General features: G+C 38.6%; 1 protein-coding gene across 1 annotated transcript; it reads left to right on the plus strand.

The window, feature by feature from the left end:
* The first annotated feature begins 9,463 nt into the window (after window positions 1–9,463).
* Window positions 9,464–25,827, plus strand: gng13b (guanine nucleotide binding protein (G protein), gamma 13b). Its single transcript, XM_053514238.1, has 3 exons — window positions 9,464–9,754; window positions 15,317–15,444; window positions 22,892–25,827. Exons 2-3 carry the CDS (start codon window positions 15,347–15,349, stop codon window positions 22,995–22,997), a joined length of 204 nt encoding a protein of 67 aa, XP_053370213.1. The 5' UTR covers window positions 9,464–9,754; window positions 15,317–15,346; the 3' UTR covers window positions 22,998–25,827.
* The last annotated feature ends 1,144 nt before the right edge of the window (window positions 25,828–26,971 follow it).

Consider the following 26,971-nt stretch of genomic DNA (forward strand, 5'->3'; position numbering starts at 1 on the left):
TTTTCCTTACTATATGTTTATTACAAAATTATTATTATATATTGAGCCAGTGTTTTTTGAGTCATGTGTGGTTATATGGTAAAATCTTCCACTATTTGATCGTTTCATTACTTATATAGCTTAAATGCAAAAGGAAAGAGTGAATCTTCAGTCCTAAATTCCAGTTATATCTTTGACTACATTTATGTCATGGGCCATAGGATATTGTGTACATTTTACTTTTGGCCAAGCTACCGTACTCCTTTAATGTCCTCTATTGCGGTTGTGTTCTTGTCTCATCACATGCTTCTATTCAGTGTGCAAAATTGCTTTCAATCCTTCACACAGGAGTGCACCTAAGAGCACTAAAGGGCACTTAATGCCATAAATGCAAAAAAAAAAAAAAAAGAGGCTTCCGTACAGTTTGAGGTTCCATTAACTCAGCTGCAGTCCTTCACTGTCTTTGTGTTAAGTAGATGAAGCATTAATCCTGGCTTCCGTAACTTCCTGACACAATGAAAAAATATTTTTCAGAGTGAAACTTCTTTCCTTGGAGCAATACATTTTCTAGTCACTCTCCATTAAACAAATTGAAGTCTAGTATAAAATCTGAAAAGAAATTTAACACACATAATCCTTACTCACGACACCAAACATTTAACACAACTTATTTATCAGTTATTCATCTTAATGATGAATAAGTCAGTTAGGTTGGTCCATGCAGGTATGCGACAGGGGAACTGGAAATGCTAAAATTTGAACACAGGAAAATTGAGAAAGTATGGAGGGCTTTTGCAAAAGTCAAGGAAGCTACATTGAAATGACATCATTAGGTTTTTTTATTAGAACTAGCTAATGATTTTTTTTATATATTAATGAGTTGGTTAATGTTAGAAAAATATGGTTATTTAATGTCAGAATTATATTAAATAGCTGAGATAGATTATTTTACTCTGAGATAGATTATTTTAGTAGCAAAACACAAACGGTTCCTACAATTCCATGACTCACTGACCAGAAATGCAGAATAATTAGCTTTTCCTGTGACTACCAGCTCAAGAACACCTATCATTTAGAGCAAAATGTGTTTGACTTCACCAGAAGGTTAAAACATGGTAGTAGATTAAGGTTTATACAAGATTGTAAACCTAAAATGTGACCTAAAAAATGGGGGAACTGGGGTAAGTCTGTGTATCCGATATTCAGAGCATACCTTCAAAGCCTATAATGGAAGTTAATGTTAAAAAAAATATTCAAATGTCTAATCCATGCAGGATTACAGAATTAAAAGCCTGGTAACCCAGAATCTGGACTGCCATTAATCTGATTACTAAGTCTTTTCAGAAAACTAATACAGCTGAAATAGATGTAGCATATGATAAATTTACAGTGTAATAACTGTCCATTCTGAAATCTCTCCTTAAAATTGTTTTGTGGTGTGCTTTTTTGGTTTTGATCCAGATATAAGCATAAAGACTTGAATTAACACAGTCTGCATGAAGTGACAATTTATGCACAGTAAAATGTAGCAAGTTTTCTCCAGCTGTCATTTGGTTGCGGCTCTTCCAAGCCTCCCAAGAAAAATATTTGTCAGAATCAGTATTATCCAACAAATACAACATATTTACAGTATGAATGGCCAACGATCAATGAAATTATCACAAAGATCTCGTAAAATCCCGACAGCATCAGTCTGATCGCAAAACTATGATACCACATCAATTTAACCTTTCACTTATTCTTACATCCCAATGAGCCCATATTATTTTTTAGCTAATTGATAATAGTAGTAACAATCTGGATATTTGCCGCCATAAGAAATCAGGATAAACCAGGCACATCAATGACACCTCCAGCAAAAGTTAAGCATAGGTCCGCCAAGTCTTATCAGAAATATTATATCTACTCTCCCATATACTATATTTATGCAATGTGTGTTTATGCAGTCCATTATCCAACACTCATGAAGCAATACTCGGTCCCAGGGCATGTATGAGCATGTATGATCACAGTCTATAATAAAGCTTAATGGAAAATGTGTAATGTTTAATCTTTGCAGGATTACAGGAATCATTTCCTAATCTGTTTCATTTCAGAAGTGTTGCATCACATGTAATACATTACTGTGCAAAAGTCTGTATCCACCCCTCATTGCTTCACATTAAATGAAATTATGTCGATTAAATTACAGAAATTAGAACAAATGTTTTACTGTGAGGCAACACGGTCGCTTAATGGTTAGTACTGTCACCTTGCACCTCCAGGGTCCGGGTTCGATTCCCATCTCGGGTAGGTGTACATGGGGTTTGCATGTTCTTCCCATGCTTGGTGGGTTTCCTCCGGGTGCTCCGGTTTCCTCCCACAGTCCAAAGATTATGTTTATTGCTGCTCCAAAATTGCCCGTAGTGTGTGGATGAGCATGTGAGTGTGTATACGAATGTGCCCTGTGATTAATTGGCATCCCGTCCAGGTTGTACCCTGCCTCGTGTCTCCGGGAATAGACTCCAGGCCCCCCATGAACATGATTATAGGATAAAGCGTTAAAGATGATGAGTGAATGAGTTTTACTAAAGATACAAAAAATTTGGTTGTTGATGTAACAACTTCGGCAGCAACCTTATCTCCCCTCTCATCTGTTCCAACCACTTAGTATTCAGTGTCACTAGTATACAAATTACCGGCCTGATCATCTGTCATTACCTGTTTCTCACTGGTTCATGCCTTAAATTACATTTTTTTTATGTTTAAATGATTTATAGGTCAACAAACAAAAAACGTTCCACTGAAATGGGTCAGGTACAGAGGCTGGACTGAAAATGACCTTTTCCCTTAAGACTATGTTAAAAAATACAAAAAAGTCTGGCTCTTCGGAAGCAAAACATGAATAAATGAGGCATGGTTCAAGTACTGTATATTATTAAACAGCAACAGCTTTTTGTTATTACTTTTTTTTATTGTTTCATTACCACCTTTTAAAACCTGCCACAAACTAAGCTGTTACTATAGAAGTGACAATTTATTAGAGCAAGCACATTAATATAAATGTGTGATTTTCAGCTGGTGTATTCTCAGAGCTGCTGCTACAGGAAAGAAATCAACACCTTCTGATCAATCAGATTTGAAAATAAGACAATAATGACACTTGCCCGTCATGTGTTTGAGACTTAGATTTTCTGATGAGATTTTCAGCTCTCACTGTTTCCTAAAATAACGCGGAAAAACTGTGCAGCAATAATTTTCACACTTTGACAGTCTGGGTACTCGAATTAATTGCACTGAAAGGATTTGCTCATTAATAAATCATGATTTATAAATTTTAGGGCGACTTTAACATGTCTGTTTAAAAGCTATATTTTAACCCCAATCACGGACTTGCTTTATGGCACTACTGCTCTCCTGATTAAACACAGACAGATGAACACCAGTATATTGCTGTATTAATATCATAGTGTAAATAGAGTGTACTGTTCCGTTCCTAAATATAAAGACATGACGTGACAATGTCCACACTACAGTGCATAAAGAACTTAAGAGAATTAAATGTCCTCAAAATAGAGACAGATAACACATGTCCATGTTATTATCTAATGGTCTCATGTTGTTTGCTTCCTCCTTAATGACCCACTGTCAAATCATAACATGCAGACTGTGTATATCTTGAGTGCTTCATATGATCTAATAATAACAGTGTGTATATTTTTAGGTGCTTTTAGTTGCAAGATGTCTGAAAGTAAAGACTATGTTTTCTTTAATGACATGATAAATGTATTTAGCTTTTATACAGTACATTACATGTAAGCAGACATGGGAAGTCACTCCGGTACTGTCACTTAGGTCTGGTTTGTAATTATGTGTACTGTACTTCATGTGAGGTGTTCTTTTTTTTATTTTTTTCTTATTGTATCCATTTGGTTTTCAAGCAAATCAATACTCAGTCAGTCAGTCACTTACTCATTATATAGTCTATATTGCTTTATCCTGTATACAGGGTCGCAGGGGGCCTGGAGACTAAGGGTAAACCCTGGATGGGAAACACACATTCATTCACACACTAGGGGTAATTTGGGAATGCCAATAAGCCTAATTTGCATGTCTTTGGACTGTGGGAGAAAACTGAAATGCAGGGAGGAAACCCACAAAACATGGGGAGAACATGCAAACTTCATGCGCACAGACCCAAGTTGGGAATCGAACCCTGAAGGTGCAAGGTGACGATGCCCCCATGCCGCTGCACATCACTACTTTCTTTATAGATTACTAGTAACCCTATTAGAAACCTGCTAGTTTATAAAATCAGACGTATTCTAATGCTACTTGCAGAAGAGACACATCTGTCTGTGGGAACTGTACATACAGTACAACCATTCATGGACACGGAGTTCCTTGCACGTTACAGGAACTCATCAGGGAGTTATTGCCACATCCCCTGTATCCTGACCTGACCCCAAGCCATTTCCACATGTTTGAGCCATTAAAGGAATTCCTGGGAGGCCAGAGTTTCAGAAATGAAGTAGGCAGTCCGATCATGGCTTTAGAATATTGTGAAAACTTTCTACCTTGATGGTATCCAAGCACTACTGAAACTCTAGGATAAGTGCGTTAGTGTAGCAGGGGTTTATATAGAAAAATAATGAGAGTTTTTACTCTCACAAACTGTTATCCTGCATAATCAAAAGTCCCGGTTTGACTTGAAGACTGCTCATACAGTATATGAGCGATTAGACTGTGGCCCAAAGTTATGGAGAATAAGTGGGCTAATGATTGAATGTGTGCACCTGTATGTGCTAAATAACTAAACATATGCATAGATTGTTTCTGTCGGTGTGAATTGTGTTTGACCCCAGACAGGAGAGACGACTCAAGCAGAACTGGCCTTGACCATTTGCACACCTGATGACAGAGGAAACATTGTGTGGGACTTGTTTGTTTGATTACAAGTATGTATTTTAATTCACTGAAAGAGGTGTTGAAAAGCAGTCCAGCAAAATAAATAGAAATTCATCATCTATCTCGCTCTTGTGGGCTACCATGGTGTTCTCTGCTAAATAATGAAACTTTTAATAAATGATCTTTTAGTCTTGGATTTTGTGAACATGCAGTGTACAAATGACGATGATTTAGCTGTTACTAAAGAAATAATAGTATAATATCAATAGCACCACTGGGGTGTGGTGGTCTTCACACACAATGATCGGGGGTGCTTGCTGAAATAAAGGGGTTCTTATACTGTATGCTATTGCCAGGGTGTAAGGAATTGGTAAGGCTTTTTTTCTTCTGCTTCCTGGCTCTGGTTCTAGAGGAGGGCATGTTACAGTAAGCTTTTCAACCAACTTGATAATACATTACACTGTGTTTGGCTGATTACTGGTTGCAGAGGCCAATCAAATCACACTAATGTGGTGAGAACAGGTTCACTGGTAGCTCTGTGTAGTAGAAGTGGTTCAACAGTCTCTGTGCTAGAAAATATAGGATTATTCATCTGACACAGGAAGTACAGTTTCTGTTGGGAAGGCAATGCTGGATTCCCCATTTTGATCCCTGAGCGATCATGGTTCCCAGGAGCTTCAAAGCCATGACAGTGTCCTGTAGGGTAAAGGGGAGCAACATTGGAGAAAGCCTCCAAAAATCCATTGTCCTCTTCATTGTTTTGATGTGTTCATGTGATGAGTGTTAGGACTGTGCCAGAGGTCCAGATGTTCACCATCTCAAATGAGACAGATGACTGTTGTGGGATCTGCATTCTCCAGAAGTTTAACAGAACAGTTACTGTAGTCGTTAGTAGACCCTGGCACAGACCTCTGGGCAATCAAAGGTGCTCTGTCACCAACATCAGAAGGGCCAACATCAGTCTCTCAAACATCTTCATAACACAGAGGTCATTGAGCCACTTGAGGTACAAAGATTTTCAAGACAAGGATGAGCAGGCAAGAGGAAACCTATCCATAACAACATATCCAATACGCTTTAAATAATAAGTTAATTTTTCGACTTCTGTTTGGTCTAATGTTGGCCTACAGGAGTGTGTGAATCTGCACAGTGTCACGCTGGAGAGGAATTTCACCATATTAGGGCAGAAATCGTGTGTGTGAAACTTAGGGGGAAAAATTTCTAGGGAACTGTGTGTATATGAAGGATCTAAACATAGCAAGGATGGTCAGATTGAGGTTTGAACCCTCCTTCTCTTTCGCTCCACCCTTTCACCCTTATTCCTTGCTTTGTGGATGTCATCACAGAGGCAACATGATACGAGTGTATGGCCAAAAGAGCATGCTTTTCTGTTGAGTACTACGAGAAAGAAGAAGACAAAGAAGAAAAAGAAGGAGGACATAAAAATAAAAAAAATACCATATGATATGAATATTCAGTGGCAAGAATGTAGAATATAAAATATACAGATTTATAAACTATGTATATAGAAAGGGAAGATACTGTGTAAATCAGTATTATCAGGAATGGGTTTTCACACTGATATAGTTCAGTGTGAATTGCTATCTTCTGTGTCTTCTATCCAGCATTAACATCATTTAGTTATTGCACTGATTTAGTGATTTCGTGTTGTTGTGCTGATTCAGATCAGCCTGGAATTAGCAGCAATTAGCATTCATCCTTGAGTGTGCATGGTCGGTGTGTGTGTTTAGAAGCCATCAGGGAACTGGCTGCAGAAGAGGTAGGGTTACAGCTCTTGGAAAGAAGCTCCTTTGTAGCCTGTTAGTCTGTTAGTGTCGATTGTCTTGTACTGTTGTACGGACTAGGTAGAGGGTCAACCTAGATGGCATGGGCCTTCAACAATGCTGCAATCGTTCCTTATTAGGCAGAGAGATGGAGATGAAAATAGAGTCTAGACATGGGAGCATGGTCCCAATGACTTGCTGAGTTGCTCTCATCTGTTGGTGTAAGTTCCTCATGAGTATCACAGAGTTTTAGAATAGGACAGGCTACTTTTTATGCCACTGAGAAGTTCATCAAGAGCCGTTGACGTAAGTGGGCATTCCTGAGGTTCTTCAGTCTTCAGTCTATAGGAGGTATTGAAGGATTATGTCGAATCTTATGTCATATGGACAATCAGTAATTTAAAGCTTTATACTCTTTCTATGTCATCTCCATTTACGCAGAGGGTAGAGTGTGTGTGAGTAAAGTCCTCGGTTTAAAGACTTAGTTGCTTTTTGCATGCCACTTTACCAACTTTTGACCCTCATTCCAAGGTCCAAAATCAAACCCACAACAGTGGTGCAATTTTTAAACTTTATGAATATTCTGTTAAAGAATTATTTGAGGATGTATAAATTTGTGTATAAATGAGGAGAAGAGGAGAGGGCTGAGGACACACCCATGTAGCCCTCTTGGATGAGGGGTTCAGGATGATGGAGGATGTGCAGCAATCCAAATCCTCAAATTCTGGTGTCTGTTGGTTACAAAATGTGTTATCCATGAGCTATTGTATTAATATCAGAATTTAAATCCCAAACAACGTTTTAAAGTATGTTTTTTGTTGTTCCAGGTATGTAAGGGATGTGTGAACTTGTCCAGTTTTGGGGGTAGGGAGGGGGGATAATGGTTTTTATGTGTGCGCGCTTATCAGTGTTTCAAGGCAATGATTAAGGCATGGTGATTGGTGTTAGAGCAACATGTCAGATAGTCATGTCAGCATTATACTGGCACATGGAAAATGGTGCTGAATTTGAAGATAGCAGTTTGCTGCAATGAGAGTTTTAATGTGCTGGACTGGCTGCCTTGGTAACATTATTGTTTTTTTTTTGGGGGGGGGGGGGGGTGTTGCTCGCTCATTTCAGGTGGTGCAACATGGATGGAAGCTTCACCCTTTTGCTTGTCAAAGCAGGTGAAGAACTGGTTCAGGTTGCTGCTTGTTTTTAGTATGTAAATGCTTTAATCTCAGTTTAAATATGCAGTGGGAGTTGTTGTTTTTTTAAGAGATCCTTTATGTGCCACTCGTATTGACGATACGATTTGTTTTTTTTTTTGGTTTTCTCAAGCCTCTCTGTAAGCTCTTGCGTCAGCAGATTTCAAAGTGACATCTTGTTCCTTTAAAAGAATCAAGTATTTGACTTTTTAGGAATGCCGTCACAATACATTATGTTGCTCGGGCTGGAATGAGCAAGTACTGGCAGAAGGTGTGATGGGGAAAAAAATTATGTTACTTAGCTAGCATGCTAGCATTAACTTACTGTATTGTGTCAATAGTCAGTCAGAACCATTTGGAAAAAATCATTTATTCAATTAGTCATCATCGGTACCACATTATCCTTTCTACAGGGGGCCTGGAGCCTAATCCAGGACAGTTAGGGCACGAGATGGGGGATACATCCATCACTTGCTCATTAACACACTACAAGCAATTTGGGTTTGGACTGTGGGGAAAAAACTACAGCACCGTACTGTATCTCAGATAAGAAAAAAGACCCATCTTTATTAATGATGGCTAATGTTATAAAAAAAAAAACTTAACTTAGCTAGCATGCTAGTATTGTTGCCGGACAACTTATGGTATTGTGTCAATAGTCAGTCAGAACTGAGGAATAATTGGGAAAATATTCATATTGTCTGTATACCACTTTAATACCACAGGGTATTGGGGGGGCTGGAGCCTATCCCAGGAGATGTAGGACACAAGATAAAGTGACATCCATCACAGGGCATACATATACTTTTAAGCATTTGGCAGACACTCTTATCCAGAGTGACTTACATTTTTTTTATCTCATTATACATCCGAGCAGTTGTGCACCTTGCTCCTAACCCACAACTGGTAACTTGATGGTTGTGGGGTTTGAACCTGGGATCTTCCTAACCGTAGTCCAATGCCTTAACCACTGAGCTACCTCTGGCACTATGACAATTTGACAAGTATATGTACTGGGGGAAGGAAATCCAACAAGCACACAGACATTCTTGAGACGGGATCGAACCCGGACCCTGGAGGTGTAAGGCGACAGTGCTAACCACTACATCACTGTATCTTAGATAAAAAGAAAAAAAAAACTTATTTATTAATAATGGATGATACAAAAAAATCCAAACCTCTTTTATTTATATATATTTATATATAATGTGTGTGTATACACAGCATATACTGTATATATATATATATATATATATATATATATATATATATATATATATGCTGTATATACACACACATTATTTAGAAATATATATAAATAAAAGATGTTTTGAGGTATATAATGTGTGTATATACAGTATATATATATATATATATATATATATATATATATATATATATTGTATACACACACACGCGCGCGCACACACACACACACACACAGTATACCGTGTATATAGAGTACATACGGTGTGTGTGGTTTCCATTAGCTCATGATGAAGAAGAAAAAAAGATTCTTCCGCGTTGCGAACCGAATCATTAAAAAAAAAAAAAAAAGAGTCGTTCAGAAAGGAACCGATTCCGTGCCGGTTAGCGGTTGAGCAGTGTGTGTGTGTGTAAGTGTGTGTGTGTAAGCTCTGTGCTCAGCTCCACTTCCAGCATCCTCTCTGTTCTCCTGCAGCTCCACATCACTTGGGGATTAGTGAGTCCACACCGCGTCCTGCTCCTCTCCATTCTGCCTTATTCCTCTTTTTCCTCTCTAGTTGTCTTCAAGGATCTAAAGGATTTGGGAGCATTTATTTGTGTGTATGTGTGTGTATGTGTGTGTGCACTTGGATTTCCTGCTATCTCGCGTCCTTTTCTAAAAAAAAAAAAAAACAACAACAACAAAACCTGCAGCTACAGTTTCAGACGAAGGTAAAGATCTGGCTAAATATCTGCTGTGATCACCGGGCAGCTTGTTCTTTACAGCTCGCTGGTGGATTTAGATATGACTCATGACTTTAGCGCACGATGCGAACGAGTTTATTGGCTTTTCATACATTTCCTGGCGGCCTGATCACTGCACATGGTTACGTAAAACTTGAGTTTTTTTTTTTCATGCGGATCTTGGGTAGATCTGATTATTTGAATCTTGCATGGCTGACATAATATCTGCAGAGTCTTCCGGGAGACCTGGACAAACAGACAGACAGACACACACACACACACACACACACACACTATCTAACTGCATTTAAATGTGAGTGCAATTTTTGTGTGCAGCCTGTGTGTGACATTATTTCTAGTATTACTACCAATATTTATTTCTGTTGTTATTATTATTATTATTATTATTATTATTATTATTATTTATGATAATCATGCAGCTAAGAGGACTATTTGTCAATCACCCAGTACATTAAATCAGTACAGGTTTGTACTTAACCTCTTTATCATGTACACTTGTGTTCATTTTTAAAATTTTTAAATTTATTTTTTTTTCATGTCGCCTTAATATAAATATGCTGACGGAAGATATTTGAATTGCAGTGCTGAAGTAACACCTACCACGCGGCATTAACAATTAGAGTGCTGAATTTACACAAAACTTTGACGTTGTTTAATTTGTGCACGTCTGAAGTTGCTTCCCAGAGGTGTTAATTCAGCAGTACATGACTGTGTACCGCCTGTTACGTTGTGGTTCAGTTAACCGTAAATGTAAAAAAATATATAAAACATACAAAAAAAAAAATGTGTATATAAATATTTATATATTGCATAGATCTGGATTTCAGCTGGTCAGGCCCAGAACTGAAACCAAACTATTCCTGTCATTTGTTTTAAAATCTGACGATTTCTTTTATTCTTTGCGCCACCGCGTTCCTCATGTACATCTCTTTAAGACAATGTCTTTCTCTACTTTCTCTTTCAGTCAAAGCCTTTGTTTATATATATATATATATATATATATATATATATATATATATATATACTGTATAAGGCATTTGAAATTGGATATAGGGGAAAAAAATAATGGGATATAAATTTACTGCGGAAGTGGAGGGTATGGATCGAAGATCCCATGCGGTGACATATGGTTAGACATCGAGCGTTGCTGTCGCCCATCACTATGGAAGATGTGTTATTTTTCCCAAAGGAGTCATTTCAGTGAGGTTCAGGCTTTTGTCTGTCTGTCCTCCTCTCTCTTTCCATCTCTCTCTCTCTCTCTCTGAGTGAGAATGTAGTGCTGAAAAGTCCCAGTGTGTATTTAGACGATTTTCAGGAAAGAGACGAGTGTATCTGTGTCAAAATCCTCTATCTTGTATCAAGCGAACACTCCTTGTGCCTTGACGCTGAGGATGTGGAGGACCAGACTTGCTTGTACATTATTTTAATGTAGACTTGAGGAATAATTCTACAGGCTTCCTGAAGGACTTTTTTTGCTTCTCAGTTTCAGTCCAATCCCTGTACCTGAACACACAGGTTTTTTGTTCGTTAAGCCTCACAGTGACTTATGTATGAATCGTTTAAAAAGAGTAAAAAAAAAAACATCGAACTTAAGGCACAAACATTTGCAGATGGTGACAGATGTTCAGGTCGGTGATTAGTATTCTGGTAAAGCTGAATCTTTAGGCACTTCCCATTTGTTCCCATTTCTTCAATTCAATCTACATCATTGAAGTTGATTTAATATGAACAAATGAGGGGTGGCTCACGACCTTTCCACTGTACCGTATTTAGTTAGTTAACCTAATATATGTGATGGTGAGGCCATAATCAAGGTTGTCTGTTTAGGGCCAGTTTCTCCTGGCAATGTTCCAGATAACATGGACGGAGATAAAAAGTAGTGCTGGTAGATGAGTGTCCTCTCTGTGAGTGCCTGTTACAGGGTTCGTGAGCTTCGAAACAAGATTGGGGCCAGAAAAAATTGTGATGACCTTGACACCAACGGAGCCAATGGAAAGAGAGAGGAGTTGGGGCTTTACATAAACAGCTTTACTTCAACATGCGTCTGGCAACACAATCTACCTCTTTAGCCACCTTGATCTTTTTTTTTTTTAAAGAAGACAGTTATGGAAGTAAAAGCTACCTTTATTTCTCTATATAATCTCCTGCTGCACTTATGCACTGATCCCAGTGTTACTCTGTACAAAGTTCAGTGTTGTACCTCAAGGTACACCAGAGCTATGGATTGGACAGCCTCTTCAGGCCTCCCGGGAACTCCTTTAATGGCACAAACTTTTGGGAATGTTCAGAACTGTACTGGGGATGTGGTGATAACTTCCAGCCAGATTCTTGTAACGTGCGAGTGGTGCTGGTTCTTACAGACAGATGCATCTCTTTCGCAAGTTGCTAGTCAATTTTCAAGGATCAGGTGTTCCTCTGGCTGATTGTTCACAGGAACAACAATGGGCTCCAGGCCACCTCAGCCAGGATAATCACTTACTGATGCACGGCCTTCCTTAAAATGTTTGCACCAGTCAAATGCTTTACTGCGGCTCATAGTGTCATCACCTTCCTGCTTAAAGTCTTCTGTAGATATCAATTGGTTTGAAATTTCATCAAAAGTCCCGGTCTGACTTGAACGCCCACTTTTAACACACCATTTTTCTGGGTTCCATTTTATTTATGAAGGACCGAACCGCCATTGGGAATACAGTACTATAAATATCCATGGTCCTCCTGTATACTATTTGGGAGGAGGTAAGCGGTGCTGTCCCTTTTGCAAGCATTAAGCTTTATTATGGACATCTTTAAAGGCAGGACGTCAGAAAGAAAACCGTCAAGGTTATGTTTTTTGACACATACACTTACTCAACCAATCATGATCCAACAGCGCAATGCAGATCCAGATGAAAATACTTTAATTAACATCGACATCTCTTGGTGACAGACAGGCTCATCTGAGGATTCCCAAAATTACTGACCTCCTGCGATTTTCACAAAACATTCCTAGACTTTACACAGCACATCACCTGATCATTTTTTTTTACTATATTTAACTGCCCAGTTTCAACGATCCTGTACCCACTGTTCTATGGAGGAGTGCCTCTCATGGACAAGGTGTTTCTGCCCATTTAAACGCTGCTCACTGGATGCGTTTTTGTTTTTTTTAATACTAAACTCTAGAGGCTGTTGCGCATGAGAATCCCAGGAGTTTAGCAGTTTCTGAAATATTCAGACCAACCCATCTGGCGCTAACAGCCATGCGACAGTCAAAGTCACTGAGATTATGCTGGTATGAACAAATAGCAGATTGAAATCTCATGATGTGTGTGCGTGTGTGTGTGTGTGGTTACAGGTGTATATGTCTTCCTGGTAAAATGACGAGTGTATTTAAGACAGAGTATTCAGAATCTAAACTGTGCTTACTTTTAATCATCAGTTACTGCAGAGATGGGAGTTCTGTATCGGCACACGGCTATTTTTATTTGGCTGCGTGTTGGCCATAAAACCGATCAGAGTCAAAGCGAGACTGACTCACAGCACACTGTGTTTTTGAGCACTCATTGATCTCAGTGTGTTCACTCATCTGTGCTTTGGCTTTAGGCAAAAGCCAGACTGTGTCCTGTTCTGTTACACAAGACCTGTTAATGGCACATTGAGTCATTTCAGGGCGTTGTAGATCAAAGACGCTGTATTTGACGAATTTCAAAAGTTCGAAATTTGTTCCCCTCTTAGACTTTTGTTTTTGCATCAAATATGACACAGACATGTAAAATCTTTCAAAATGCATTCGCTTACGTCTCTTTCTTCAGTGACAGCAAGTTCTCTTCCACACATATTATAATGGTCCCTAGTCATGTGACCAAGTACAACTTTAGAAAATCTTTTTCTTTTTGAAGGCCCTTACTAGACCCTGCCACTACTCAGTCAAAAAAAAAAAAAATGAACCTGATAGGCTGGGTTGTGGCACTAAAGTCCAGCATTTAAAATTTCCCCCAATCTCTAAATCCTGATTGTTTTTCCCCGTTCTGATTCCTTACTCTAATGGGAACACATTTCCTTTTGGACCTTTTTGCTCCAACCACTAAAACATAGACTATATTGCCAAAAGTATATCACTTGCCTGCCTTCACATGCATATGAACTTGAGTAGCATCCAGTTCTTAATGCATAGGGTTTAATATGATACAGACCCGCCGTCTGCAGCTATAACAGCTTCAACTCTTCAGGGAAGGCTTTCCACAAGGTTTAGGAGTGCGTTTATGGGAATTTTTGACCATTCCTCCAGAAGCGCATTTGTGTCTTTATGGACCTTGCTTTGTGCACTGGTGCGCAGTCATGTTGGAACTAGTGTTTCATCATGCCAAGATAGTTTGGACAATTTCATGTGGGAACAGTTTGGGGACGGCCCCTCCCTGTTCCAACAGTCTTGTCGCCGTCTTACAGAAGCTGCTTCTCTTCATGGGATCTGTACAACTCCATCATGAACACCGCTTGCACATTACAGGAATTCGGCTAGGAGTTATTGCCACGTCTCCCATAGAGTCCTGACCTCACTCCAAATCATTTTCACATGTTTGAGCCATTGAAGGAGTTCCTGGGAGGCCAGAGTTTCAGACTGATAATGGCGTTTTTGGTGTACTGAGAAAACCTTCTACCTTGATGGTATCCAGACACTAGTGAAACACTGGGATAAGTACATTAGTGTAGCAGGGATTATACAGTATAGAGAAATGAAAGGATGTTTTACTCTCATAACTGTGTTCTGTTATTCTGCACATTATCAAGTCCTGGTTTGACTTGAACGCCACTAAAATAAATAACTGGAGATTTATCTTCTTTTGCATGCAGAGCAAGAATTTTGTAGAAATATAAAATTACCCACACTTGAAGAGGGTATAGGTTGTACCCCTGGGGTGCAGGAGGTGCCAAAATTTGCCCCACATTAAAACAGGAAGTGCTCACAGTTGCATTCTATAATAACTTCCATAGGATCTCTGAAACTGAACCTAACTGTGGATCCCATTGTCATATGGGGGTGGGCTCATTTTACTCATCTTAATTAACTCGTAACATCCGCCTACATAAACATCTGCCCTCGGGAGGATCGCAAATCATAAAGGGATGATTGGGGATTTTACAGTAACAGTTGTAATGCTATAAATTTGAAAGCGTCTAGGACAACAGGAGTGAACTCTTGGGGCTGACTACAGACTGGGTGAAATCAGATCAGAGACGTCAGTGACTGACCGGCAGGTAAAAATGCTTTTAAGGCAACGGAACACCTGCATGATGGATGCTTTTAAGGGAAGTGCGTGCACACACACACACACACACACATACACACTTTAACACTATCCTGGCTCATTCCTTTATCAGTGTGTGGGAGGAACAGGATCCCAGATTGCAGTTTGCTGTATTTAGATCACATATCGTCCGTCTAAAATAGCTCAAGGCAGTCAGGAGATTTTTTTTATTTATTTTTATTTTGTTTGTTTGTTTGTTTTAATAATTTGCAGCATTTTTTATTTCTTTATTTTCACTTTTCAGGTTTGGTGTGATTGAAGTGAAGCCACAGTCATGGATGAAATGGATGTCCCACAGCTGAAGAAAGAGGTAGAGAGCCTCAAGTACCAGCTGGCGTTTAAGAGGGAGAAATCATCCAAGACAGTCACAGAGTAAGAAACACACCGATCGTTTTTTTTATAACAAGGCCCGATACTTATGATCATCGTCATCCATGCACCACCTACAGTACAGCTTTTTGGCAGAACGTTCAATTCCATTGTGTGTAATAGTATCTCCAAATACGCAGATAAAAAAAAACACCTTGAAGAACATCTCTGTTAATATGTACAGTTAATTATACATATTAATCTCCAATGTCATCCAAGAATTACCCGGTAATGAAATTCCAATAAGGTTTCCTACATTACTCAAAATGCCATTTAACTTCATGCTGATGAGGATGCCAGTGGGATTTTAAACCCAGTTTTATTTCTACCCAATGACAGTGATGCAGCAGCACTTGTAGTTTGTAGTCTGTCCTGTTCCGTTCCCTCCTTACCATAAACTTTTATGATCCATTATTAACGCCGTCATGCTTCTTATCTTGCAGATATACTGTCTATACACTAAATTGCCAAAAGTATTTGTTCGTATTCTCATACAGTATGCATGTAAACAACCAGTTCTTAATCCGTAGGGTTTAATATGATGCTGGCCCACCCTTTGCAGTTATAACAGCTTTAAATCTTCTGGGAAGGCTTTCCTCAAGGTTTAGGAGTGTGTTTATGGGAATATTTGACCGTTCTTCCAGAAGCGCATTTGTGATGTCATACACTGATGTTGAATGAGAAGGCCTGGTTTGCTGTCTCAGCTCTAGCTCGTCCCAGAGGTGTTCTATCAGGTTGAGGTCAGGACTCAACAGGCCAGGCAAGTTCTTTCTCACCAAACTCACTCATTCTTGTCTTTATGGCCCTTGCTTTGTGCACTGGTGTGCAGTCATGTTGAAACACGAACAACTGTTCCCACAAAGTTGGGAGCCTGAAATTGTCCCCCAGAGGTCCTTTAACTGGACGTACGGAGACGAGCCCAAATCCTGAAAAACAACCCCACACCAGTTCCAACATGATTGTGCACCAGTGCACAAAGCAAGGTCCATAAAGACATGGATAAGCGAATTTGGTGAGCCAGGCCTTCTCGAACAACATCAGTGTTTGACCCTTACAAATACGCTTATGGAAGAATGGTCAACAATTTCCATAAACACACTCCTAAACCTTGTGGAAAGCCTTCCCAAAAGAGTTGAAGCTGTTATAGCTGCAAAGGGTGCGCCAACAACATATTAAACCCTATAGATTAAGAATTTGATGTTACTGAAGTTTATATGCATGTGAAGGCAGGCGAGTGAATACCTTTGGCAGTTTAGTGTGTATGAGATTTTTATAGGGTCTATCCTTGATTATGTAGAGTCATATCTTTAAAAAAAACTATCCTAGAAAGAAGCATGAATCTTGTGGCATTACACATACACTTTGCAATAAACCATAAACAGTGGAACCTTGGATTACGAGCACAATTTGTTCCAGATGGGGCTCGTATTCCAAAATACTTGTAAACCAAATAAAATTTTCCTATAAGAAATAATGGAAACTCAAATTATTCATTCCACAGCCCAAAAAAATAAATACATAAAAATAATTAACACAAAATATAAAGTAAAAATAAAACAAATTAACCTGCACTTTACCTTTGAAAGAATTGCGACAAAGCAGTGTTTCTGTGTAGAGCAGAGAGGAAGAGTGTGGGTGTGTGTGTGTGTGTGTGTGGCACGATGTCTAATGATGCGCGCACACACAGACACAAAGAGCAGCCTTGAGCAGAGAGAGAAAATTGATTTTTTAACTCTCTAATTAGACGTTCTTTTGCATTAAACACGCGCTGTACAACCACATGCATAAAGACACAAAATAAAAGATATTTTACACACACACACACACGTGGTCACAGTGTTATAGTAAACAGTGCACGCGTGCAGCTCCAGCAGGGGAGACGATTACCCACAATTCCGCAGCGCATCACATGACGCTCGCCGTCAAAACAAGAAGCGCATGCATGATACATGATACTCGGTGCTCGTAAACCAAGACTTGTTCGTTTTCCAAGTCAAAGTTTATTAAAAATCTTTGCTCGTCTTGCATAGATGTCTGTATGAGACATTCCTTCATTTTATATTTTAAGTAGTTCTTATTACATAAAAAATCTGTCATAAATATAGCTGCTTGAGACAAATCAGACAATAAACATTAATGTTACTGAATTATATTATATTAAAAATCATAACAATGCAAAGATATCGAATAAAAAGATTGACCTATGATTCACAGTTCTAATTTGTGGCTAGAATAGATTTTGTATAAAATATGTTTAAAGATAGACTTTACGCTCATGTCTGATGTACAAATAATACTCATTTTAATTTTAATTTTAATAGAACATCCGGTACTTTTACAAACATGAAAAGCCAACAGATTTGTAGCATTTAGTACGTCAGTACATCACCATTATTGCAATATAAGCACACTTTAGTCTAATATAAATGTTATGATCAGATCTCCACTATTGGATAATCTTTCTGACGTAGGATTTGCGTCAGACATTTTTACTCCAGTCTGTAAAGTGCCACTCCACTTTACCACATAAACTTTTTACTTAAATACTACCTACACTTAATCAGCTGCTAGCAGCCAGCTCTCTCCACTTCTAATCTCATTACTCTGTTACTGCTGATTCATTCTCAAAAACCTGCTACAATTCCCTGGCACATTCACACTAACTGCGCTTTACATTGTGCGTTCATCTCCACAGGCACCTCTAGTCGTCCCTAACTTTTTAGCTTGTGTTTGGTTTTCTTGGTTTGTACAATACTAAAAAAAATGAACACTATTTATTGGACATTATCATGGACACTTCAGTGCGATCTTTTCTTTGTACATATGCAGAAATTTTGCATGTAAATCCTATTCGTAGCTTCGAAATCCATGTTTAAAAAACAATCTATATATATAATCCATATATCTCTATATATAATCCATATATATGGTAAAATAATAATGTTAATAAAGTTCTCATCAGAAAACACTTTGGCAATACCATTGTTATACTCTGGTTCTTCCCCAAACTGTTTTCACAAAAGCAAATAATTGTATAGAATGTCTTCATATTACTGTAACAATACGATTTCCCTTTACTGGAACTCGTACCACTTTTCCGCCAAGGCCATTCCAGAGCTAGTTTGGAGCCGATGCCTGATTTTAAAGTAGTTTTTTGTTTTCAGACAGCCAAAGCACTGGTCGTCAGATGGGGGAAAAAAATTAATCCATTGCGGCTCAAATGCTTTATAGCAATAACGGTTTGATCTCAAAGTAAACTTGCAAAGCCAGGAGAACTGCTTGCAAAGCCATGTTGAAGTCCACCATTGTTGTTGTGCTTGCCGCTAGCATTTATTATTGGTTTTTTTTTTAGCATTGCTAGAAAAGTATAGACGTACATAGACATATGCAGTGACGTAATGACATGGTTCTCTAGCCCATGGAAAAACAAAGCAAGTTCTTTATTTTAGAAGGTTTCATTATTGAACAAGCTCCGAACCTGCACTAGGACCTGAGTCTCTTTGGTGGGAAAAGGGGTATGGGGTAATCCTTGTTCCAGGATTACAGTGCTCCTGAGGTCCGTTCTTCGTACGTCGCTTGACACATCCAAGATAAAATGACATATCTTAGATGAGATCATCGTGCTAATTTACGATCCGGCTAAGTCGGTTCTTCAAGCTTACCTGTTGTTGTTGATTAGTACAGCTGGATTGACTTGTCTAGGATTATTGCGCGTGCGTTGGTTTAAAAGGCGATATGCATCGACAGTAGAAACACTGATCACAAGCCCTTTGATTGGTTGACGAAATGGAAAAAGAGCGGCTCAACTTTTTTTTGTAACACGTGTTATGCGCTGAAATGCCCCCCTGTAATGGATTGCCCCTGCATACATAATCGCAATCAAATATTAAATTAGAACATAAATTCATAGGTTAATAGTTTACAAATTACATGAGACAATAAAATAAAATAAGCAATATGAAAATAAATATGTTGTATATGAAAAAATAGAAATATGAATATTTTTCCAAATACAACATGTATACTTTTATATTGTTTATTTTATAATAAAATTAGTTTCATCCAATTTATCATTATGAAATATTTATTTTTAATATATATAAATATTTATTTGCATATTTTTATGACAAATCCCTGAAAAATAAATTTGTTACAAAATAAACATTATACAAGAATTTGTATTAATGGTCTCGATGGCTGTCTCGTGCCTAGGGTTTGATATATTAGTAATATCATATCTGAATATAATAAACCTATAAATTTATGTTCATATATAATATTTTGGCAGGGGGCATATACTTTTCTTTTTCCACGTGAGTCAGTCGTGCTTTTTAACCAATTAGATGTGACCTCGCCATTTCAACCAATCATAACCCGCCAGGAGCGCAGGATAAATCCTGTTTACATAAAATAAACCTGCTCCCGAGCAGGTTCAGGCTTACAGATATGTTGCTATGACAACAAATGCTGGAAGCGCATAGAAGACGAAACAATCCAAGATCAGGACAAATCCACAACAATGAAATCCTGACCCCAAAGCCCTGACCTCAACCCCAATGAACAGCTTTGGGAAGAATCGGGCATTGGTATGTTTCTCGTCTACCATATGAAAGGCCCAGACTTAATTTCCAGCCATTGCCCAAACCCCAGCCACTGGATGCAGTGCCGGTCCCAAGCCCGGATGAAATAGAAGGAGCGGCATCTGGCGTTAAACCTGTACAAAGTTGTGTGCGGATCCTATGGTTCGCTGTGACCCCTCGAAAGACTAACAACTGCACCCCATCCAACAACACCACTACTTAAATTCATTAATGTTCAATTGGCTCATTGGGTATATCCACACTCCTAGTCTAGAGGAAGCCATTTCCGAAAATTGGAGGTTATTATAGCAGCAAAGGAGGTATTAAAACTGGAATGGGATGCTCAGCAAGCACAAATGGGTGTAGCGGTCAGGTGCTCACGAACTTGTGGCAATGATGTGTTTGTAATAAACATAGCTACCATGAAGTACTACGCAAGGTAAGACCATGGTGCTGTCAGGGTGAGCGTAAAGCACCATAATACTACAAACCCAGTGTGGACGTTTGTTCTTAATGGAGATACTGATAATCAGAATCTATTGAGCTTCTTTTTCATCATCACTATTTCAGTCTGCAGCCCAGATCTGAGCTCAGAAATACCAAACGTTATGAATCAGTGTGAAACTCCCACACACAGCATGCTGGACGTCTGTCATTTTTATCTCTGCAAAACTCTTCATCAGCAGCATTTAGAACTCCAGCACGGTTTAACACACAAGTGCCAGAAACAGAATTTATTATGATTCAATATAACAGTTCGACTATTTGTATTACTTGAAAAGATATACAGTATACTGTAAGTTTATACTAGGAATACTCAGTATGGCCAAAAGTGAGAACCTAACGTCCAAAACTTTGTTGCCATGAATTAAGAAGCATGCAGTGGTTTACTACGTTTAAGTAGTTGTAGAATTGCAGTAGGATTTCCAGTCCTTTTTGGATGCGGTACAGGTCTGCTCTCCCAACAGCGATACTAAAATCTAGAAATAATAATTTTTGGAATAATAAAAATCAAAAGGAGAAAGACTCTGTAGTAATGCCCACTGTTTTGGGACAAGCATTGATGCATGCCGGCTGGGTGTCCACATACTTTTGGCTTTACAGTGTGCGCTCTCTGGTATTTCTCTGTCTTTGCTGCTGCTTCTGCTGCTGCTGATGTAATGGAGCAGGAACATCACAGACATATTGACAGCCAGGATCTGATTACAAACTAAATTAATTAGGTGTCCATCTGTTTTTGCGATTCAAAGCTTAAACAATTTGTGAGGAAAGCACACCAAGAGAGCAATGTTTTCGACAACTTCATGTAGACTGAATGCATGTAGTTAAATTATTTGTTTAATATGATTTCTGCAGACAGACAGCAGGTTAAAGTTAGGAAGCAACCTAAATAAAACAATCTCTGTATTCTGTATATGCATATATAGTGTGTGTGTGTATGTACAGTATGTATGTATGTGTGTGTGTAAGTATATATACAGTGAAACCTCGGATTGCGAGTAACGCGGTTTGCGAGTGTTCCACAAGACGAGCAATGATTTCGAATTAAATTTGACTTGAAAAACTAAAAAGTCTTGGTTTACGAGTACCAAGTATAATGTATGACGCATGCGCTTCTTGTTTTGATGCTGAGCGACACGTGATCACAGCTGAGCCAGAGGTTTTTCTCTCTTTTGCGCTGCAGAATTGTGGGTAATCATCTCTCCTGCCGCGTCTCTTACTGGTATACAGTAATCAACATCCGGGCATGCGTGGACTGTTTACTATAACACTGTGACCACTTGTGGGCATGAAAAACATTTTTTTTCTGCTTATAAACGCGTGTGTAGAGCACGCTAATACTGTTTGTTATAACACACGTGTGTGCGCACATGTAAAACAAAATAAAGTCTCACTAAAAACACACACACACTTTCGCCTCTACACCCCCCCTCTCGGCTAATTTTGCAGACAAAACAGTCCGTTATTGTTTGTGTGTTTGTGTAAAATTTAAAAAGGAGAAGGGTTTACTGTGTAAGATGAGAAGGTGGAGGCTAATTTCTCCTCTTACTTTACACACATACACACACACTCTCACACACACACACAGCGCCTGCGTGCACAAACGGAAACACTTATCTGTTGAGATTTATTTTAACTTTTTTTAAAGGTAAAGTGCAGGTTAATTTTTTTTTTTTCGCTGTATATTATTGATTTTTATGTATATATTTTTTGGGGCTGTGGAATGGCTTTGATTTACGAGTGCGCGCTTCCGGAGCGAATTATGCTCATAATCCAAGGTTCAACTGTGTGTATATATATTTATATATATTGAAAGAACTTGACTGTCCTGACCTCAACCCGGCAGAACACCTTGGGGATGAATTAGAGAGGAGACTGTGAGCCAGGGCTTCTCGTCCAACATCAGTGGTGTCTGACCTCATGAATGCGCTTCTGAAAGAATGGTCAACAATTCCCATAAGCACACTCCAAAACCTTGTGGAAAGCCTTCCTAGAAGTGTTAAAGCTGTTATAGCTGCAAAGGGGGCGTGGCCAACATCATATTAAACCCTAAGGATTAAGAATAGGATGTTACTGAAGTTTATATGCATGTGAATGCAGACAAGTGAATTATTTTGGCAATATAATGTGTGTGTGCGTGTATATCCATACAATAAATAATACAATATATTATTTTTTATAAAATAATATAGTATTATTTTACTGTATTAGAAGAACAGATTCTATCTGTTCCAGTGTATGGGCTGGAGCCATAATATGACGAGGATCCTAATAAAACGGCCATACCTTACTCCTCTATTCCACTTGTCACTTTACCTTTTCACCTCTATGTCCGTCTGACTGATGTTCACTTCCTCTTCCTGTTCCAGCTTGGTGAAGTGGATTGAAGATGGTGTTCCCACTGACCCTTTTTTGAACCCTGAGCTGATGAAGAATAACCCTTGGGTGGAAAAGGGCAAGTGTGTGATCATCTAGGACAAAAACAATGGAACAGCAATGATCTGAATGTCCACACACACACACACACACATACACGCACACACACACACACACACACACACACACAGAGGCATTAGCACTATACAGTCACTTGCAAGATCTGAAACTATGCCACGCATTACTATGGTATATTCATAAAAGTTAATATGTTATTAAAAACTCACTATTATTAATATAATCATAGAAAACAAACTCAATCTATTTATATGCACTTAGTTCTTTTAGTCTGTTACAGATTAGTTTGCTTGCACCTTTGTTTCTTGTTTTCTCTTTTTTTTCTACTAAATTTTTAGGGTCTCACTGCCAGAAAAATGAGTGACAGATTAATACCTGGAAATAAATAGAAGAGAGAAGAAGATCTCTCAATCTGAAATGTATAGATCTGCACATGTTGTCTCTTATTCTCTCTGCAGTGTGTTAATCTGTCGATCATGACGGGGCACCATTTAGACAGAAATCGCACAGAAATGTGTTCACCATCAGCACAGATTTGTTGAGTCTGTTTGATTGATTAATTTATGATCTATTTATTTATTTATGTTATTTTTTTTATTTTAATTAACTGTTGTTGCTCCGATGGACTTGATATTTTATTGTTTGGGTCTGAGATTCTGAGTTACACTACTGAGAATGTTTTGTATTTCTTTACTGATTAAACACTAATATGATGTTCCCTGTACTCGAAGATTAGTATAAATGCATCCAATTATTTATTTTTGATGATCTGTTATTTAAAAACTGAAATGGATCAAATGTTTAGCTGCTACGAACTCTTCATTTGATATGATATTTGACCATATCTATGATAAACAAAAATTCTGGGGTGCTTCTTTCTTGCTGAAAAAGTCACACACACTACTATTTCTCTCGACCAGGTTGAACTTTTTTACGGTCACAATGTGGTGGCCAACTCCCGTGTGAGAATGATTCCTCATGCTCCCAACACCGTGCTTTTTCTCAGCTAAATATGGACTATGCCTGTGCCATTAAAAAAAAATGTGTTGATGTGATTACCTGGTCATTCAGTACATTCAGGTCATCATCTGACTTCATTTTTTGCCACATAATGTTGCTGAGCTTAGAGCTGACCAACTGAAGCAACCCCACATCATCACACTGCCTCCAGAGGCTTGTACACTGGGCACTATTGCATGATGGGTGCATCGCTTCATGCTCCTCCCTTTATTCCCTGATGCTACCATCACTCTGGAATAGGGTCAGTCTGGACTCACCAGGCTGCATAATGTTTTTCCATTGCACCAAAATCCAATCTTTAATCTCTCTAGCGAATTGAAGCCTTTTTTCCGATTAATCTCCCAAGTGAATTATTAATGGTCTCGCTCCGGTGTAGTCCCAGTCCTGCCAGCTATATTCACTTTATCAGTGTGGAAATGTTGTTACTTTCCCTATTAAACATGGATGCGATTTCTACTGTCAATTCTTTACGATGCAAATTCACCCAGCGTTTATAAGTGATTTCCAGGTTTTGATAATGTGTTGAAGGGTTATTAACCCAGTTCTAGTCATTTCATCATCATCGTTGACTATACCGCTTTATCCTGTGTACAGAGTTGCAGGGAGCTTGGGGCATGTGGCAGGGTACACCCTGGATGGGGTTCCAATCCATCGCAGGGCACACACACACATACTCACACTGGAAACACCACTTAACCTAATCTGCATGTCTTTGGACTGTGGGAGGAAACCAGTGTACCCGGAGAAAACCCGCCAAGCCTGGGGGAGAACATGCAAACTCTATGCACACAGACCTGTGGCGGGAATTGAACCCAGACCCTGGAGGTACGAGGCAACAGTGCTAACCACTAAGCCACCATCCAGCCTTGATGCAAGCCAATAAATTAGAATTTGTATCAAAGCCACATTAACAAACACGACTCCTGTCTAAAGCCTAAAGGTGTCTAAAGGTGGGTATAAAAGTAGACATAGCTTGTTTGATTTTTTTTTTTTACACGTGTGTACTGGTGTCTTTCACTGGTAATGAAATCTTTACATGCAGGTATCTGACACAAATCTAGTCAAAAGTGAAGGTTTTCCCTGACAACCACTTTAATGTGATCATTTTTATTCATACAAATGACATCTATTTGGTTTTAGCGAGCAAGATAATGTTTTTTCCTATGCTTATGCATAACCTAGCCGGATAGATGCTGATGTTTTAATGTCACTTGTAATGAAAAAAAAACATTAGCATGTGAACAAAGTACAGTATGTATGACGAGCGGTGTGTTAATTACCCAGAACAACTGACTATTAAGTAAAACTCTTTACTGTTACACAGATCCACATTAATAAAGAATAATATAGACTGGTTTAAGGGTTTTTGTTTTTTTTTTATTAATTTTTAGTTTGATTAAAAAACATGGTGAAATATAAACAATTCTTGGTAGGAAACTCAGACTCTTGGACCTGCCTGTGTGACGAGCGAAAGAAGAAATAACATTATGCCGGTTATCACCATCTGATACTGCCTTGGTCATGCTTCCCTTAAATAAAAAATAAAATGAATGTGTTTTGTAAGTGAACACGGTTCCAATGCACAAAGGGATTTTTTTTTTTCTTCCAAAGGCAAAACGGCAAGTTGTGTGTTCATTTTTTGACTTCTGATTTTGTTCTGTTTTTATATATTTATCGATTTAAAAAAACAAACTGCTGCGTGTTAGTTATGTAGATATTATGCATAAGATCATGGGTACTAGGTTAATGACTAAGCAATAAGTAATGGCATTTTTTTATTGAATGTTTTACAAAAAATTACATTTATCTTGAATAAAGTAGAGACATTTTAGACCGCTCTGGTGGTGGTGGTTTTTTTCACGAGTGTATGAGTGTACTGTATGTGTGTGTGGACATGACCAGCTGTTTGAAATAGAGAGCCTTAGACAATTGAAAATGCCAGGAAATTGTATGTGTGTGTGTGTTTGAGGTGTAAATATGTGATAAAGATGAGATAAAAGGTGAATCAAGACACAGTATTTAAAATAATAACATGACACAGTGTGGGTAATGGAGCAAAACACCTTCAGGGTCTGGGTTCGATTCCCTGGGTTCTCTGTGTGGATGAACTTTGCATGTTCTCCCCGTGCTTGGTGGGTTTCCTCTGGGTACTCCGGTTTCCTCCCACAGTCCGAAGACCTGCAGGTTAGGCTGATTGGCGATCCCAAATTGCTGTAGTGTGTGAGTGCATGATGTGTGTCCTCTGATGGACTGGATCAGAGTCCAGGATGTACCCTGCCTCGTGCCCTAAGTCTCGTGGGTTAGGCTCCAGGTCCCCTGTGACCTTGTATACAGGATAAAGCAGGACAGTCGATAAGTGCGTGAGAGAGTGTAATAAAGAGAATATGAAATAAAATGAGAATTATATGTAGCCTGGCGAAAATGAACCAGCACAGGACACAGAAATGTCTTTTGGGGTTTTTTATTCTGAAAATAAAAATTGGGGTTTCATAAAAATAAAATGATAGTCTCTGGGAATCCTCCCCTACTGTATACGCACAATCACAACCTGAGAGGCGTAGCAACTGAGCCTCAGCTCCTAGTACAAATACATTTCAAATTGGAAACTAACCAAAATTGCTAGCACCAAACCATTAAAAGAAAAGAAAAAACAAATGCTGTTCATTTAAAACATACAAAAATAACTGTGGTGGCTTTTCCTGATAACACAACAGAAATGACACATTCCACTGTCAACAATCTTACATATCACAGTGTTCGTATAAAATTTACTTTATACCAATGAATGCAAAATCTTCCCGAAATACTGACTTTTCATGCATTCACTTAAGCACAGGTTATCTGTTGGCAGACTTCTTCACAAGGCACACTGTAAACATTTCCGGACAGATCTGTTGGCATCCAACATAAACAACAATAGTAGCCACTAACATCCAACACTATTTCTTTATAACACACTCTTTAACATTGGCAAC

Source organism: Clarias gariepinus, chromosome 16, assembly GCF_024256425.1.
Source record: "Clarias gariepinus isolate MV-2021 ecotype Netherlands chromosome 16, CGAR_prim_01v2, whole genome shotgun sequence".
Lineage (NCBI taxonomy): Eukaryota > Metazoa > Chordata > Actinopteri > Siluriformes > Clariidae > Clarias > Clarias gariepinus.

Bases quoted from the DNA above. Each gene is read 5' to 3' on its own strand.
- gng13b (XM_053514238.1), top strand. From the start codon at position 15,347: ATGGATGAAATGGATGTCCCACAGCTGAAGAAAGAGGTAGAGAGCCTC. The intron at 15,445-22,891 runs GTAAGAAACACA...TTCCTGTTCCAG, and splicing joins TCATCCAAGACAGTCACAGA to CTTGGTGAAGTGGATTGAAG.